The sequence below is a fragment of the Cryptomeria japonica genome, chromosome 7, assembly GCF_030272615.1.
Source record: "Cryptomeria japonica chromosome 7, Sugi_1.0, whole genome shotgun sequence".
NCBI lineage: Eukaryota > Viridiplantae > Streptophyta > Pinopsida > Cupressales > Cupressaceae > Cryptomeria > Cryptomeria japonica.
In genome coordinates, this window is record NC_081411.1 from 630,684,396 (window position 1) to 630,704,188 (window position 19,793).

Genomic DNA, 19,793 nt, shown 5'->3' on the forward strand with positions numbered 1-19,793 from the left:
GTTTACAAATAAAAATAAAAAATGTTATAGGTCAAATTATGCTTGTCATACACAAGAATTATTCAAAACAATGATTATGCTCAATAAAAAATTAACAAAAAAAAAAATGCAGAAAAAAATTACAAAAAAATATTCTCATCAAAGGTGAGTGAGTTATAGATCTCTTCACAAAAGGATTTATAAGAATAATTTCATTTAGGTCAAATTATGCTTGTCATACACAGGCATGGTATGGTCCTGAAAAGTGACTTTTAAACTATAGGTTTTAGTAATACCTATTTAAACTTCACTTTTAAGATTTAAGTATTAAAATAAATTACATATTTGAAAAGTAGACTTCGAGCACTACATTTTCTATTACTGAATTTTTTGAAGATTTATTCTTTAAGTGCCTCAAATATTTAGGTCAAACAAGACAAAATCGAAAAAAAAGGGAAAAAGCTTCGACTTTTTGGCCAAAAAGTGGACAACTTCTTGCACTTACCCCAATACCACCCGAGACATGAACTCCACATTCTATGCTATTGGGGCTAATATAATGATTTCCATCTTCATTGTCTTACATAAACTGCAAGTACCTATAGGCATATATGCCAGTAACATACTGCACATATTGGTTAACGTTTCATACCAATTGCTAACCTCCACTTATTGACACATGCAGTACTGATCCAACACTGATCTGTAGGTGTATAGTTAAGGAAGCCTCTACACACACTTATTGTATAATTTCCATCCTTTATATCGGCAACAACATCTTCTTCCATGTTTCCTTCTTCACTAAGGGGCGAATGATAAATTCAATGTGCTACTCTCCCTAAGATCTTGCATCTCTTTTAGGCCTTAGGATATATCATCGGTGCATTGAATTCATAGTTCCAGTCCATGGTCTTCTTCCTCCATACCTACATGATATCATTCTTCTTGCCATTTTCAGGCTTAGGAGAAGGTCTTTGCTTCTTCTGCTTATGGGTCCTTCCATTTCTAGATTCTCCATCATAGCCAAAAGTAGTGCTATAGTAGCACACAACATCCATCCCAACTTCATGTTTGGGGAATCTCTTGCCATATCGGTTTGACCATCTCCTTTAGTTCATGTCTTTGTGATTGGTAACCGAAATCGATGGACCTCTTTCTGCTGTAGAGACATTTCTCCTTTGGTTCCATGCAGGTCTCTGACTTCTAAATTCTCTACATCCACTTTTTTGCAGAGCATAGTTGTTATACCAGCCTCCATGTGACTGCAGGTTTCTCCTCCTGCACTCAAACTCTCTATGGCTAAAAACATTGCAATTATGACAAACATCATTTGCATAACTGGGAGAGGGGACATGCATGTATCTACTCGTAAATGCATTTTTCTCATATGCATGATTTCTATGAGATCTTACATTATTTTTTCTAGATATATTTCTTCATTTCCCTACCCTATTGGCCGTAAGCATTACATGCAAAGTAGTAACTGATAAAGGATGGCATATGACTTACAAATTTATTCTGCCATGCATGGAGAGATCTTACCGGTTTTGCATCTCCATTTCTCCTTCTTTGAGAATGGATTTTTTGGATGTCCATTCTGTGTGACTCTTCCATCTAGTCTCTTCTTCTCTCACACTTTCTTTTCCCTATGGGTGGTAGTATTTCTTTGTCCTCTACCAATAGGAGGTCTTCTTTGCTTCTTTCTCATTTTCTTGCATCTAGCGAAGCTGTCTTCTCCCATGTTTCCTTTTCCATTGGGGTCTGCATTGTTCCTTCTTCTTGCAACACCAATCTTCTTTTCTGCCTGCAAGTCCTCTTTGGTTGTGTTTCGATCAATCTTCTTCCAAGGATCATTTTTCACTATGAAATTTTGTCCCTTGTTCTCTCCAATCGAGGACAATATTGTTGGTGCAACACTCACTGGCACCACTTCCTAACCCTTATGTGTCCTTGGCATTCTTTTGCTTTTTCAATATTTTGTCCAGGGCATCACTGCTACTATTAAACTAGATTATTACCTTGAGCTCATCCTAACATTTCTCAAGGTTATTTCAGAGAAACTCCATTTCTCCATATAGCTGTTGATATTCTTCATTTTTAACTTCTATCCTAGATGCTAGATCTTCACACCTACACTCCTTGGTGCCTGCTTCTTGAGTCCTCAACTTTGAGATACATTTCTTGGATTATTCAAGGTATTTTGTCAGCCGATTTTGCTCCACTATAGTAGCATTCTTTGAATAGATTGTATTCCTTTCTTACTCTACTAAGTTCTTCAAGAGAATTTACAAGCTCACCTTCAAGATCTATTTTTGCTTCCTCTTCTTCTCCTCCTTCACTATCACTACCAAATACATCCTGTCGATGGGATCTATTTGCCCTTTCACTTTCAGATGTGTGCTCCTCATCTTCAAATGCTTGAGCCATGAGGAGATGGGTTCATTCTTCATCAATGTTACGACTGATAATGGATCCACCTTCATCATTTGCACATGTATCTACTGCATTATTCTTCTCACTTCCACACACTGATCCAGTAGTGTAGGGTTTATTTCCATAGAGCTTCCTTAGTCTATCCCATAGACTCTTTTCAAATTTAAATTTATCCACTTGTGAGGAGACATCACTGGTGAGCCCACTGAATATAGCCTTCATGGCTTCTTCATTGCACAAGCATCTTCTTTCTTCTTCAAATCTAGTGGGAGGACTAACATTCCTAGGGAGACCATTGATAATTGATATCCATACATCAAACCCTAGAGAGGATAGAAAGAATTACATTCTACAACTCCAAATATAATAGTTTGAACCATCAAATATAGGAGAAGGGATTGACACAAAACAAACCATTGTGTCCTTAAGTTAGAATCTACCCAAGATGGAGAAAGCTCATGTGGCTAGGAACCTAGTCTCTGATACCAATTGTTAGACACAATACACCACTGAGAGTAGGAGGGGGTAAATCAGTGGTTTTCAAACTTTTCCCTTTATATATCCTTTGTGAGCATACTGGTTAATAAATATTACTCAATACAAACTTATCGGTTAGTGGGGAGACCAACACAAATGAAATCACACACAAGGGGACATCACATAATACCAACATATATGAGGAAAACCCAAGATGGGAAAAACCTCAGTGAGCAGTGTTATTGGAGTCTACTACTCCAATCCAGCCTCACAATGAAAACTATTACAATATTTAGGGCACCAACCCAAGGAGTACCAACCCCTGATTTGGGGCACAAACCCAAGGAGCACCAACCCCTGATTTAGGGCACCAACCCAAGGAGCACCAACCCCTAACTTTTTAATGGGATACAATACAAAGGAGGTACAACCCTTGCAATGAGCTACAACTAAGTGATCCCAATGTAAACTTCAATTACAAAAGTAGTTATCTTGTTACAAGTGAATCTTACAACCATTACATATACCTTACTCTATCGGTGAGATCCCTTCTTTGTTGCACCAACTCACTCTTCTGCTACTCTCATCTGCTGGTTCACTGCCGGTAAACTCTACCAATACACCTCTCCTCTTCTTCTTCTTTGCTGGATCTCCACCTTAATCTCTTCTCTTCACTAATATAATAATTTTCTAGTTCTCTATCTACCTTCTTTGTAACATCCTTCATTTCCGCTCTGCTACCAGTTGAATAATTCAACCTCATTCTCACTCACTCTCACTCTCTTCTGAGATACTCGTTGAGCACTTGGTTGATTTTCTCTTACATGCAGAAGTAACACACTTTGCAGTAGCACAATATTCTTCTATTTAGTAGCACCTTAACTATGTCTTTTGCCTTCATATTTATAGACTGGTTTTCCTGACAAAAGCCAATTCAAAATCATGGGCAATTAGTGTTTTCTCATCATCCTTGAGGCAAACAAAATCTAATCAAATCTTCCCCGATGTGATTTTCTTGATAGCCAATAGTACACCTCTGCCATTATCACACCTTCTTGATCACGCTTTCTATCTCTTGCGATCTATTTTTTCCTTCTCGACTGATCTCTTGGTGAAACACTAAGATTTGTCTTGATGTTTCATTCAATCACCTCGATCTTCTCAATCACTCTTAGCTGGCTTGTAGTTGTCCTCCATACCTCAAGCCACAAACTTTTGCAAGGAATCTGCAACACGTCCCATGATTTTTGGGATCTTCCATTAATGTTGACCAACACTGCAACTAACATGTCAATTTACATTCCTTCTTCATTCGAATGCAGATTTGCCACCTTGAATCCATGTGACATCCATGATGACCATCTGCCAGCTTGACTCTTTCATGTCAGTCCAAATAGGATCACCGACCAAACACTCTACTGGTTCCTCTTTCCTACCGGTTTACTAACCCTGCTCGCATATCACACTCTATCGGTTAACATATCATGTCTTCTCTCTATTGAACTACTAGTGGAACACCTTGACCATTCGCTAGACATATCTATCTTGAGCATGATCATTCCCACAAGGTGGGAAGACATTTGCATCTACACCTTCTCCATATTACTGGTAGGCACTCTTGATGACACTCTGTCATCAACTATCGGCACACTTCATCTTCACTATGACCATTCTCCTCTGACTGCATCTGCTCAGCCTTGCCTTCTCCCTGATCAACTTAGACCATATCACAGCCAGTTTGTCAAGATGACAAACACATGACAATCCTTCTATATCGGCATTTCAAAATGCCTTTACCGCTTCTCTCTCATCTTGAAGAATAATGATGCACACTATGCATACCTAGAGATAAGTTCCACTTACCAATGGACTGGCACCTTGACATTTGCATTCTGTAATGTACTCATGTTGCTTGGTTGTTTGTGCAACATATCTTCAAACAAACACATGTGATCCGATGATGGATCTTTCACTGTCAATCATTGCTTCTCATAATGACCACATCTTCATCAGGTGGGAGTCCTGTTGTTTTGCAACTTCACAACATACTTGTGATTTGTTCATTCTTCTCCTCTAGTGTTGATATGATTCAGGTAACATTCTATCTCTTCATCACAAAATCCATCCAAGCATTTTTCTCATCCTTCTTGTACACTAGTCATGATCTTTTGAAGATGACAACCAGTCACTTGATTAATCTGACTTCTCCATGTCAACATATTATTTACCAGTTGACATCCTTTCCTTGTCGGTGATACACTGTACTAGGATTGATCACCTTACCATCTCATCCCCACAAGTTAGGCACTAACTTGTGAACCGATGACCCCAGTGGTCATTCATCCTTACCTTATCAATGTTTTACAACACAAGGTGATATCCAAGATATCATATCCTATACTCCTTCATAATAGTGTTCCACATACATCTCTACTACTGGTAGTCATCCCATACCGATTGACATTAATGACAACAAAATACTTACACTCCTTTATGCTAGATTCCTTCTGGTTAAAGTTCTACAACTTCTAGAACAGATTTACTTGATAATTAGCTGGCATAAATTTTTATTTTAACTTGGCAACCATCCGTTCCCATGATTTGATCTTCTCTTTAGCTCTTCTCTATCTATCATGTTGCAAATGTTCCCACCAAAGAGATGTATGACCTTTCAACCAGGTACAGGCATATTTTACCTTTCTTTCTTCTACGGTGTTCTCAAAATCAAAATATTTCTCCATATCTAAGATCCAATCCATCAATTGATCTAAATCTAGCTTTCCATCATACTCTAGTGGGGTAAAATGCAGTTTAGTGTTCACCCTACTCAAAACCCTCAAGAACCTTTCTTCTTCTGGATCGATCACCAGTGGATTTGCTACTCATTTTGTCGGAGCCTCTTCTTCCTCATCTTCACTTACATCTTCAATATGTCAGCCTCTTCTCTGGGTTGTCTCAACGAATTCCAACTGGGTTGCAATTCCTCGCAATATTTCCATCACAGAAGGGTCTTCACTTCCACGTGCTCCATAATTCCTATTTCCTCTTCATGCCATCTTCACAGTAGTCCTCTGTAGCTGCAGGTCGAATCCACAATCTGCCACCCTACAACAAAATTTCTCAAGCAAATGCAATCTCCGGGATGAAATCTCACTCTGATACCACTTGGTGCAGTCACTTGTTAGGAGATACCTCAAAGAGATCAATCTGGACTAGGTGGCGAGACTAAACACAACAAAAATAAGAGGATATGATGGAGGCAATGCATAACTGAATTATTTAGATCATGAAAATTCATTAAAGATAGGTGGTAACATCTGAGTTACAATATTCAACTCGCTGGCCTTCTACATACATGCTCAATTATAGAATCGACCAACTCCGGACCTCTAAATCTTAGGATCTAGCCTATAACTCCTCTGGAAAGAACTCTAATGCTTAATTATAATAATTTATATGATCCAAGAAGATTTGGTCAGCCCAAAAGGGATTAAATGCTGAAGAACAAGATCAAACGTGTAAAACCAATAGATCGACCTCCACTGAAGAGATTCCTTCGGAAAATCCAAAGGTTGAAGTGCGGAACAAAGGGAAGGTGAGCCACATGCCAAGGAACATAGAAATCAATGCAGTGGGCTTTGTAAAGTATGAAAGGGATCTAGTAGATTGACCGATGCAAATAGGTCCAAGTGGTTTTGGTGCCAGAAAATTATCTTGGAATCCAGAATTGATAACTTATCGGAAAATGATCCAAATACTCCACGATTTAGGAATAAGGAAGATGATCATGTCATCAAGCAAAATTCAGCTCCACAAGATCTAGTGAGACAATGCAAGAAAAAAATAGAAAGGAATGTTTAAACTGTAAAAACAAAAATCAAACAGAAAAGAAATATTTTTGGTTGATGCAAGGTTGCCAAGAACAAAGGATGCTCTTGCATCAATCTTCTAGTGTTTACTTTAGTATTTATATGATTCAATTTAAGGTTAATTCCTAAAATGCATTTTTACCTAAGGTAAAACCTTATCCAAAAACCCTTTTCCTCTCTTTCTATGTGTAGGAAATCGACCCAATAGGTAAAATCCAAGATTTTGATATAGTTGAAGATGATGAATAGTTTCAGGTTTTGAAGGATTGAAAAGTGAAGGATTAGGAAACCTACCACCACAGTTTTGAGAATTTTATCTAAGCTTTTGATAGTGGATCTAGTGCATCTGATTGATCTGAAAAAGATCCCACTTGCCTTTCTTAGAGTTATAAGACTAGAGCAACCTACCATCATAGTCTTGATAATTCAACTTGAACATTCAGCAAGAGTTTCAAATCTTCTTCTTATACTAAGATCCCTATATGTGGCATTGTTTGACATCTCTAACACTTTGTTATTACTGTTTCACTTTAATTATCCATTACTTTATCCTACACTTTATTATTTACATCGAATTTAAACTCAAAAATAGGAGACAAACAAATAAGTTAATCTAATCATTATTTTATCCCCTTTCCTAATTGAATTGTGACTATATCCACTAGATTCACCACCTTTTTAACATAATGATTAACTAGGTATGATTAGTGGTTTTATTATCTTAATTGGTGAAAACTTATTTTTACCACCATTACAATAGGCTCTTTCAACTATTTTGCATTATTCCAAATTTCAACCCATTGGTAAGAATTTTTTAACCTACTCTAATACAATGTTAAAAAATGGTAGAACCAATTGATTAATGTAAAATACTAAACCATCATTAGACATAAATATCTAAAGCATAAAAGATTATTTGATTTTCATAGCATATTTAGCATTACATTTTAGTAGTTTATATATAAAAAAAATTGTCATGAACTACCATGATAAATTTTATCCTGTCAGTAAAGTAACACAATTATTAGGTTTATTAATTTTGTTATAATATAATTAAAATAGGTATTGGGAATTTTGAGATAATACACAAAATGAAAAAATATTTTGGAAAAGAGAATTAAAATCTAAATTTTCCATATAAATAGGAAATATTTCTCTAACTAGACATGCATTTTAGGTAAATAGTAAAATCTTTCCAAACTAAAACATAATGTCAAATTCCATATTCTTGGTGTTTACATGTAAATTTTATTTATTTTTTAATATCTATTTCATTATGTGGATGGAAGTCAATGTGGAATTGAACAAAGAAATAAATCCTAGAAAAGGTTATGTACCCACTCATATAGTTACATAAACACAATTTTAAATTTAAGTAGATATTTCATACACATATTTCTTTTCTATCTCATTGTCATTGATATAGACTCTATAGAAATCCTAGAAAAGGGAGAATGTTACTAGTGATACAAAGAACATTGCGAGGTTTTGTGACACATTTCTAAAGATAAAACTATAAACTAATTAAAAGAGTATAAATATGATTGTCACTAATACTTGGAAGAGTATTTGGGGTGGATTTATCTTGTATTTGTTTGGTATCTCAAAAGGTGAGGTACATGACCCTTATAGGCTTACAGATTTTTTTTGGTACAATATAATGGATATGCTATGATTTTTTATATGTGATATAGGATATGGTTGTCTCAATTACTCAAAGCCTCTACTTAGAGATTTATTTTTACTATTTCTTATTCTTATAAGCCTATACTATTAATTAATTTATCTATCCCACCGGATAATGATTTGGTTTAAAATTAGCATGACTTTGTAATTTATTGTATGGATGAGTAAGTAAATGGATAGAAGATCCTAAGATTGACTAGTCATTTGTTGTCCCATATTGGAAAAGATAACACAAATAGGCTATTGTCAATTCATGAGTATTTGATACAAAAACTTGAATATAAGTAATGATGATTCTTTCTCATTATTTATTATGAATACAGATAAATAAATTTATTGTTAAAAAGGTGGGTTTCTTTAATGTTTACCATGTTTGGATAGGGATCATCCCTTTTGCGGTGAATTCTTTTCTCGAATACAAAGAGAATAAATTTTATTAAAGAGAAGAGATTAAAGTAATATTTTTAATTTTTTTAGGTTCAACTTAAGGATTGTTTCATATTATATGATATTATGAAAGGTTACACAATGTCATATGTTAAGATCCTCATTGAGCACTAGGACTAGGCATTTGAATACAATTTGTCCCATGTAAAATTCATCTTATTCAAATATTCAATTAGAAACAAAGGGAAATCATGAATCCCTAACTAATCAAAGAATTCTAACAAACAGACAATGAAATAATGCAATATCAAACAAATAGGAATTAAAATCAATCATTGAAACTCCCTATTCCAATATCGCATATATCTTCCATTGCTCTTCTCTTCTTTGTGGTATGATGACTCTCATATATTGTGTTGGTAACTTGCAATCGACACAGAGATTCAAAGTTTGTGATTATTGAAAATGGAGATTGAATGATCAATTTATAGATTATTGGAGAAGATTGTTTGAAAGGTGGAACAAATTGATCAAGAGGTGGAACTCATGTGAGCTCACATGCTGATTGATAGTTGAACTACTGACTTGGAGGTGAAACATAATAGATTGAATAGATTATTTGAGTCAACTGATTGAGAAAAATCTAAGTGAAGGAAGAAAAAGAATGATTGGAGGAAATAAAGAGGATGATAAATAAGGCTTAATTTAGAAAAAGCTAACTAAAAGATGGAAATAGAGATTGGAGAGATAAATGATTTAATTAATTAATTGATTTAATTAATTGATTGATTTAATTAATTGATTTAGCATGTGCTTGCACTTTGACTTAGATTTTTAATTTAATCTTTGCATGAGATTTAATTCAAATAATTAAATTTATTTCAATTTAGTATTTGAATATATTTAGAACTTCACTTTGATTTTCAATTTAATTTTTGAAATCATGCACATCTATTTGAATTTGGAAGAAATTAGAAGAATATGAAATTAAATGAAATTAGAAGAATAAGATTAATTCAATGAAATTAGAATTTGAGGATTTGGAAAAAGAAGAATTAATGAAATTAAAAGAAATAATTAGTTAAATAAATAATGTAAAGAAATTATTTAATTATTTAGAAATGGAATTTAATTTAATAATAAAGACTATTGAATTATTTAGAAATGGAATTTAATTAAATAATAAAGGATTAAATCATAATTAATTAAATAATAAATATTTAAATAATATTTAGAAGAGGGTTGAATGATTAGTTGATCAGAGAGATAGAAATTGAAATTGAATTTATTTAAATAATAAAGATTATTTAATATAGGGAATAAAAATCAGAATTAATTAGCTAATTAAATAATTTAAACAAACTATTTAATTATTTAGAAATTGAATTTATTTAAATAATAAATATTTAATTAATATTAGAAAATGGTTAAAATGATTAAACGATGAAAGAATAAAAATAGAATAAATAGTAAGATGATGAGGAAATATGAAATTAGAAGAATAAGATTAATTCAATTAATTAAATAATTAAAGAATTATTTAATCAATTAGAGGAATAATTAATGCATGATCAATGAGACATTTTTAGGTGTCTACACAATTGTTGTGCATAATGTAAATAAAGTTGTTGGTAATGGTATGTAGAGTGATCTATGGTGTTGCTAGAATGACATATAATAAAAAAGGATCATATATCAGATGAGTGCTTTACAAGAGACCCACCATGTTTTAAAACATTATGTTTACAATTTTGCTTGAAGGATTGTGTTTCCTAACATGGTTCTTAGTTTTCTCTGTATTGTACATCATACAAAACATTGTATGTGAGATTATATATTGTATCTCCAGTATCTAATAGCATATATGTTTATGCAACAACATATAAAACCATTATCTTTAAATAGATTATTTACTTATGTAAATTAAATTTAATTGGAATCTTTTTTTAAATTTTGGATTTGAATCCTAAATTTAAAATGTTCAAATTTCAAAATATATTTTCTTAACCACATTACTAATTTATTATAAATAAATGAAATTTAGACATTATTAATCTATAAATGTATTGATTATATTTAAAATAATTATTATCCTAGCCTATTCCTCTCTCTAGATCCATAAGGTAGGGCTAGCCACTTGCCCCTGCTCTATTTGTTATTACCTCAAATGCCCTCTTTTATCTCCTTAGAGATGATACTCTATCTCCTAGAGTCCATGGCATCGTGTTGTCGGATGACTCTGAATTGTTGAATATCCAATTTGCTGATGATACCTCTCTTTTCCTAGAGCTCTCTAGGCAAAACATAGATTCTCTCAACCTAAAAATTGACACCTTTAGTAAAGCCTCTAGAGCAAGGATCTCCAGCTCCAAATCTATTTTACTTGGCTGGAAGGATGAACCTCCCAACTGGCTACAGCAAGACGGGTACTCATGGGGAGGACCCAACATGATTGTCAAGTATCTCGGTATCCCCTTCTCTAGTTCCCCCTCTCTTTGGGACATGTGGACCTGGGTTAAGGGGAAAATTGATAAGAAGCTCAATAAGTGAGACAATAGGATCCTCTCCCTAGCAGGTAGGGTTCAAGTATGTCAAAAAATCCTCTCCTCATATAGTATCTACTACTCTTTAGTTTGGATGTTCAACAACTATCAAATTTATAAAATTCAAAAGGCTATCAGGCGCTTTCTCTGGTCTGATGGTAAGGCCAAAAGAAAGGCTCATGCGGTAAAATGGGCCTGGTGCCACTTAGACAAAAAACTTGGAGGTTTGGGCCTTAAGGATCTTACGCTGCAAGGAATCTCCCTTGCCGCCAAATGGATATTCCATGCACTAGATGGGCAAGAACCTTGGAAGATTCTTATCAGAAACAACATTCAAAATGGATTCCCAAAGGCTGCCAAATCATGGAAAGTCCTCCCACTCGGTGATCTACTTGTTGAGAGTTTCTTGGTGTCTGTCCAAGGCACCTAGGTCTTTAAGTCCATCTGGAAATCCTAGGAGCATGTGCATAGACTTATCTGCAACTCTAGCATTGACTATGACAATACTATACATGGTGAAAGGTTGATTTGGTGGAGCCTCCACCACAACTCTAAGCCACTGGCCTTAACCCAAGGTTGTTCTGCTAGATTCTGGTATAACAAGGGGATCAAGTATCTTATGGATATCCTAGAAAATGACAACCTAATCACCTGGGAGGAACTTAGTAGTAAATTTAATCTCCCTGCTTCACATAAGCGAACCTACAATATGATTAGGAATACATGTAACACCCTAAATCTCCCTAAGAACACTCATGTTGACACCCACAGGTACCTCTCATTCCTTTGGAAGGATGGTTCCCCCCTCCCAAAAATTAAATCCAAAGTTATCTACAACCTGCTTAACCAAGACACCTTGTGATTGACCATGTCAACACCGTATGGAATGTCCACCATAGCCCTACCGCTTGGTATTAAACCTTTGAGAACCTTTGGAAATCTCTTATCCCCACTAAGATCAAGTGTTTCAGATGGCAACTCTTACTGGATAGATTGCCTATTAGGAATAATCTAGCTGTATATGATCTCTGTTCTATATGCAATTAACCTGAATCTACTCGGCACATCTTCCTTAACTGCCCTTTTGCTAGGGAGATCTGGTTAATGTTTGGAATATCCATTACTGAGCATGTCTTTACTTATGATATAGTTACTGGTTTCATCCATAATCTTAAAAAGGATGTTAACTTAATAATTTGGCAAATTTTGTCTTCTTTTATCCTTTGGTTTATTTGGAAACTCAGAAATGAGGAGAAGTTCCAAGGTAATGCTAGGGAACTTACTGGTTTTTTTTTTAAAATAACACATTATAAAATTGTTGTAAAGGTTTGCTTCCTGAGGAATGTTGAACGAAACAAACTCTTACGGTTCCTCAAAGAAGGCCGAGCCACCATGTTTATATATGAGATGCAAGATGGTTATGAATGGGCAAGGATCGCAAAAAATCAAACTACCTTTGAGAGTGCAGTTAAGAAACTGATTAAAGAACTCCAAGATACTAGAGCTCCCCCCGTCAACAAGGTTGACATGTGCATACAAATCATGGAAAGGAAGAAGGTGGTTTGGATGGAAGGACCACAGGGGTGGACCACATGGCTAGAAGACTAGGATGAAACCCTCCTCTAGTTTCTTATGGCAGCAAGCACAACTTTATTTTGAAGCTTTCTTTTAGTGCATTGTATATGACACTCGTCTAGTTCTTTTTGGTTTCACTGTTGAGGCCCTGCCTCCCCTAAACTCATCTGTATAAAAATCTTTTTTGGTCTCTCAATTTATAATATAAAAAAAATTTATTGGAAATAAAACCTATAAAGCACATTATGATCTCAATTTCTTGAATATTATTTAAGAATTACAGTAAGATACGCCATCCTAAATCTATAACAATGAGGGAAAGGAACAAAATATGTGAATGGCAAACAAGGTTAAGGACAGATGTAGATAATGAGTTTTAGTGTATGGGGATTCGAATAAAGGATGAAATATGTAGACAAAAGATTCTCAATTATATGAATCAATGCGTCTCAGTTATATATTTTGCAAATGAAGGTTAAATAATGCCGAAGCCATAAAGATTAAATTTTATTGTTTGAAAATAAAATGATATTAGGTTTAATACGACAAAGGATTTTACCACTTGGAGGAGACATAATAATTACATCTACAAAGGATTTTAACATTTGGAGGAGAATTTGATAGTTACATGTAATTTGATGTTATTTGAAGTAAATGATATTTGTATAGATTGAACATACTTATAGCCAAGTTGTTGTCTTTATGTTTGAACATACATGTTTCACTATTTGCATTTTATTACTATGATTTCCATCAAGCCCTTCAGCTACTCCTTTGTTTTCTTCCCACAACTCTTTATTTATTTCATATGTGTCTAGAGCATATTCTAACACATTCCTTCACATTCCTTTTTATGGCAGCAGCTCAACTCTTGTCAGCTTTTTCCTAGTTGCAGTAGCATCAACTTACAATCTTCCTTGTTCTTGAACAAAGCAGCAATTCCATCCTTCTAATTAATTCAGTTTGACTTATTATAACACTCCCTATCAATGCATAACTGAATTTTAATGAACATTTATAGATCTCTAGATTATTTGAACAATTTATTGAAAAATAAAAAATCTTCAAATCATCATGAATTATAGAAATTTTATGAACTTAGGATAAAATATATAACTCAAAATCATTCATATATATAAAAAAAAAATCAAATTTTTACAATCTATAATAATAAATATGAATGTTTCAAAATAATTTTTAGAATCAAAATTGATTTATATATTGAGTGAAATTTGTATACAATTTTTTTAGTTAGTTATAAATAACGAGGCATAAGTGTCAACTTGGAATATGAAAATAAACTTATTATTAGCAATCAGGGCAACAATTTCCAACTCACTAAATGGTGCCATTAAAAGATATACAAAACCATACAAATACCTGCATCTATAAGTCAAAATGCCAAAATGACTTCCTAACGAAAGGAGTATGCAGATGCTAAGAAGAAGGTTACAGCAGCAAAAGAGAACTATACAAAGATCTATCATCTACACACTAGCATCGTCAGAGAATCAGTTTGACCTTTTGCTCAGAGTTTATCGTCCCTCTAGAGAAATCGAAATAGAAGCGTCTGTGCTACAACTGTAACATTTAGGAGATCTCCAAGTATTACTCATCTCCAAATGAAACGAAGCCTCAAAATCAGCTATTGGAGCTTCTTCTTCAAATGTTTGCAGAACTTGTCTCGTTCCAGGCCTACTATCTGGCTGAGGATTAGAACATAGTAGCCCCAATTTGAGCACTCTCTCCATCTCAGCTTCAACGTATTGCCCACCAAGATTCGGGTCTACTGCATCCTTCAGACTGCCATTGTCATCAAGTTCTCTCACCCAGTCTACCAGAACTACATAAGCAGGTTGGAGAGAGGGATCTACAGGTCTCCTTCCGCAAGCAACCTCCAACATCAAAATACCAGAGATGAACACATCTGTGGTGGGGTTCACCTTTCCTGTGTGTATGAGCTCTAGTGCGATGTATCCCAGCCTTCCCACAATGCAAGTAGTTCTCATAGAGACAGACAAGCCCAAAGTCCCCTAACTTTTTGTAAAACTCCAAGTCCAACAAAATATTGTTGGACTTGATGTTTCTGTGCACTACGCATTGCTCCCATTCTTCGTGAAGATATAGCAACCCCGCAGCAACATCCCTGAGGACTCTATACCTCTGACCCCATTTAAACACCTTCTTTAGGTTTCCAAATATCATTTTGTCCAGGCTCCCATTTGGCATGTAGTCATAAACTATGAATAACTAGTTTTGTCGCCTAAGGAAGCCTCTAATCTAGACAAGATTTCGATGTTAAAGGTGACCAAGACTAGAGATCTCAGCTATGAAGTCCTTAACCCCATCATATGTTTCTCTCAGAATACGTTTCACTGCCACCTGGAGGCCGTTTGAGGGAAGGACTTCTTTGTAAACCTGGCTAAAGCCTCCGCATCCCAAAAGTTGCGTCTCTCCGAAGCCCTTTGTTGCAATATGTAGGTCCTTATATTGAAACTTGTGAGGCCAATACTCCATCTGCCATTCTTCAATAAGATTTCTATATTGCTTTCTCTTCAACCGAACAAGTGATGCTGCCACCACCACAAGGAGGAGGACAACGCAAGTTGTCGTATTACCGGTAGTCAGTCTGGCGTTTGGGTTCTTGATATCTCTAGGTATGAAGGATGCAAAATCAGATGTGTTCAGAAAAGTGACAGTTTTGTTTGTATTGAAGCTCCAGTAGAGGATGTAATTCTCTTCAAAATTGACTCCCGTAGCTGCTGAGAAACCAACATGCATTTATTCTTCTACAATTTTAGGCAGAGACGTATTTTTCATAAATATTAGTGGCGTTTCTTGGCGTTGAGAACCAGCTTCTGCAATGGTGACCTTGAGCTCGTTTTGAAGATGGTCATAATCAATCCAAGCCTGAATATTATGTCCACTCTTGTGATTCTAACCTTGGAACTGATTGTTACCGGTCCAGAATCCGTAAGGAATAGATTTTACAGACCTCAGATCGTTGAGATCCACACTAACGTGATTGTCGTTGATGTCGTAAAATTCGAAGTTCTTTAAAGTTGAGAACTCGACGTCAAATAGATGATTAGAGGCCTTTCCCATACTTTATAAGTTTCTAATCAAGCCAAGGTACTGATTGGATGAAAATCCCTCAAGGGACTTGTGGGGCGTCATTAAATACACCATATCAGAAGTGTTGTGTGAAGTTGAAGAAGGAAAAATGCTAAACACAAAACTTGTGCTGAAAGACGAGATAGAATTCAGAGAACCACGATCTTTCATACGTATGGGATGTCGATAAAAAGCACGACCGATACTGTATTGGAATTGACCATTAAAGGAGATGACATTAGACTTCACTGAGGCATTCGCAAACAATTCGAGGGACGACGCATTGAATTGGTTGAAGATAAAATATGTATGGGCATCTACAATATTGAGCAACGGAGGGAAGAGGGAAAGCATAAGTATCGCACATACCCGTACCATTGTAGTGATCCAGATCTATTTCTATTCTCTCTCCTAACTTAAAGCACAATGACAACCAGGTATCAAAATACAAGAGAAAAAACAAAGGCAGATCAGAAATATGTTATTTCAACATATCGCCATAGAAACCAAAATTGAAATAGAAATAAATGCAAGGAAAGGAAATATTTTTTTGTGAATCAAGATAGCAAAGTTGTACAGATTTATCTTTATTCTGTCTTGCAAAATTTCTATTGCTTTGCCTGATTACCCTTCTCATGCCACTCTTATAATATTTAAAGGCTTTTGTTAATTCGAAAGTCAGAACATTTCTGGTTGCTCTTGTTGGAGAGAAAGACTCATATATAATTGTAGCTTTCGTGTTGCTCTCTGCCCTCATGGTCCATTTGGAGTTTAATTACATCTCATTCGTCATCCATGTTCTCTCGAGGCTATTATCAGTCGAACATTTTAATAACTTTCAACCAGACGTTAATGAAAAAATAACCATCTTTAAACAAGTCGTTCAAAATCATCTTAACTATTCACATTAAAATGGACCATCTATAAATCTATCCTCCTGTAATGCCCCTCCAGCTAACTCTACTACATTATTGCTCCTTGAAGTGGATCTGGCTATGTGTTTTGGATGTAGCTAATCTAGCTCAAAAAATGGATGACTAACTTTCATGTTACACACAGCCGAAAAATAAATAACCCAGTTACTTCTTCCGAGCATAGCCGAGATCTATAATTTTCAACTTACCCTCATGTTATGCGGAAATCATGGTGTTTCAAGAGCTAGATTAGCTATAACCATGTTCTTTTGGTTGTCATTTGCAATTTGGATGTAATTTATGTTGTGGTGTTTTGATCTTATTCTCATGCTTCATTTGATTTTAATGTATGGCCTTGAGTGCCCATCTTATGCCCTATTATCACTGTTTAAAAAATGGGTATTATTGTTCCATAATTGGCTAAAAGTCTAAAAAAATTGAGTCTGATTGTGGCCTTGCTGCTTTTGTGTTGCTTGTCTAGAAGAGGGTTTAAGGTTTTTGTTTCTAACCCCTCATGTTTTTGAAAAACCCTTATGTTCTATTCATGTGTTACTTTTACCACTTAAGCGGAAGGGTCGCTTGACCATGAAAATATCCCCCCCATTTTGTATTTCTCCCTAGGCGGGTCTAGCAGGGCTTTATTTTCTCTAAGCCTTTCCTAAAGTTCTTAATTTTTAATCAAGCTCCTTAACCATCGCGAAGGTTCTTTTTAATCTAATAGCGCATGTGAATTCACAATTCAAAGATGCCTGTGAGTTACTGTTCGCGAAATGGCGAAAGGCAGAACTGGGTCCGACATCCTGGTTTTAACTAAGGTAAAGACCGATCAAGTTCTTTTTGATCGGACAGCTCACGCTATTTCACAAGACAAAGGTGCACGGGTTTTAGGCTTTGTGAAATGGCAAAAAGGAAACTTGATCCATGCGGTAGTAAAGATTGAAGGTAAAGGCTGATCAAGTTCTTTTTGATCGGACAGTCGACCCTATTTCATAGCCCTAAGGTGACCGAGAGTTAACCTTCACAAAATAGCGAAGTGACATGGCAGCCACTTGGTCGGTGTCATGGCAAAACAGATGGATTATACTGTGGATGAAAAGGTGACTTGTTAGATGCACATGGCAGTCCTGAAGTGGATCGCGTGGAATTTTTTCGGCAAATAGGTGATTGACATGTCGGTTTTCCTATACTGGTCGATTTCTAGGTAGGATAGTGCTGAGTCAAAGGGCCCACCTATGTTGGGTTAGGTTTGTTAAAAGGCGGGTATCTCAAGGAGGATCTGATGGTGGGCGCCATTTCATAGGCTGAAGATGCAGGGTAATTACCGTTTGTGAAACACTGAAAACTGTTAGCCTTAAACGCTTGGTGCGCAGTTAGTGGGGTAAACCGTTAGTCATAGGAAAGGATAAATACCGATCAAGTTCTTTTTGATCGGATGGCTCACGCGGTTTCGTTGGATGAATGTGCATGATGTTTAGCTTTTGCAAAATAGCAAAAGAGATCTGAGCTTGTCACCAAATGAAGAATGGTCAACAAAGTAAAGGTTGTGCAAGTTTTGCTTGATCTGACTATTGGCGTGACAATGCTTGATGAAGATGCGTAGATTTTAGGCTTTGCAAAATGGTGAAACAACAAAGTGATAGAAACACTCAGACATTCTATGGTCCGTTGGAGCAAATTTTTTGAATTCATTTGTGAATTCAATTTTGAGGTGATGGCCAAAGCATGTGGTGTTAATGTTGTAGTTAAGAGCCTGATTGCCGTATATATGCTCACATCAATTGAATTTAGATATCATTTCGAAGAGTTATTGTAGAAAACCTCTTGCAAAGTAGAGTTCTCGAGGCCAAAAACAGGTTTTCTTGTGTTTTTCTTAACAGTTACTTCAAAAATTGATGAACTGTGGTTTTGTTCTATTAAAGAATTGCTTTGATTAGTAAATGAAATACTTGCATATCATTAAGATGGCACCTAGAAGGGATTTCATAGGGAAGATTAATTACCAGGAGAGAGCAATTTGTGATGACTTCCTGGAGCAATTATCTATGTCCACAAATGTAGCAGCTAAAGTTAAGGAATTAGTGCCCAAGGCTCCTCGTCTGAGAATAGAAGGATTGTATGACAAGGGCAATTGGCTAAGAGATCCATAGGTAGGGTTTTCTAGTTTAGGTCTATTCAAGGTTGGTTTTGGTATGAGACACTCCCCTTCCCCAATGAACAGTATTTGGGAGTTAGATGTAGGTAAATTGGTGGTCCCTGGAGTTTTTATGGATGTGGATCTCCTAACTCATATTGCACACAACTATGACCCTCTCACCAAAAGTGTTAGGGATGTAAATAGAAAAACCCTCATTGAAGTCAATGATGATGAATTCAAAAATGCATTGGGGCTCAGTGAGGTGTCCAATTATTTGGAGCCCATTAATTTTGAATCATTAGCTCAAGTCTACAGTGCATAGAGGAATCATCTTAGAAATGGGCCTCTTAAAGAATTTTTTGTCAAAATATGGGGATTGACTGTTGTAGGACCTAATACCATGGAGCCTTTCTCCCTAAATTGGTTCACTCTTAGAGCCAAAGGATTATACTAGTCACTCTGCCAGACTTTTGGAGAGGATTCTAAAGTGAACATGCCAACCCATTACATGTTAATGATAACAAAAGTTTTAAATCCCTCTCTAGAAGTAACATTTGACTATGCCCCCTATATCACTGATGCAATCCATGAAGGCTTGATAGGGATAAAGAATGGTAAGGTGGATAGGCCTTTTGGATGGTACTCCGTTCTCATGCATCTTTTCCTATTCAAGGATGGTGAC

The 19,793-nt window shown here is 35.6% G+C and overlaps 2 protein-coding genes across 2 annotated transcripts; both read right to left on the bottom strand.

The window, feature by feature from the left end:
• Positions 1–14,484: 14,484 nt before the first annotated feature.
• Positions 14,485–15,178, bottom strand: LOC131032614 (L-type lectin-domain containing receptor kinase SIT2-like). Its single transcript, XM_057963631.1, has 2 exons — positions 14,988–15,178; positions 14,485–14,932 (listed from the first exon to the last, which is right to left on the bottom strand). The coding sequence occupies exons 1-2, from the start codon at positions 15,176–15,178 to the stop codon at positions 14,485–14,487; spliced, it is 639 nt and encodes a 212-aa protein (XP_057819614.1).
• Positions 15,179–15,247: 69 nt separating this feature from the next.
• On the bottom strand, positions 15,248–16,054 carry LOC131032613 (L-type lectin-domain containing receptor kinase S.4-like). The gene is made up of 2 exons (XM_057963630.2): positions 15,892–16,054; positions 15,248–15,711 (listed from the first exon to the last, which is right to left on the bottom strand). Exons 1-2 carry the CDS (start codon positions 16,052–16,054, stop codon positions 15,248–15,250), a joined length of 627 nt encoding a protein of 208 aa, XP_057819613.2.
• Between the last annotated feature and the right edge of the window lie 3,739 nt (positions 16,055–19,793).

Excerpts from the sequence above, each read along its gene's own strand:
- LOC131032613 (XM_057963630.2), bottom strand. The coding sequence starts at position 16,054 with ATGGGAAAGGCCTCTAATCATCTATTTGACGTCGAGTTCTCAACTTTA. Across the intron at positions 15,712-15,891 it reads CGGTAACAATCAGTTCCAAG|CAGCTACGGGAGTCAATTTT; the intron begins GTTAGAATCACA and ends TTGGTTTCTCAG.
- LOC131032614 (XM_057963631.1), bottom strand. The coding sequence starts at position 15,178 with ATGCCAAATGGGAGCCTGGACAAAATGATATTTGGAAACCTAAAGAAG. Across the intron at positions 14,933-14,987 it reads GACTTGGAGTTTTACAAAAA|GCTGGGATACATCGCACTAG; the intron begins GTTAGGGGACTT and ends CATTGTGGGAAG.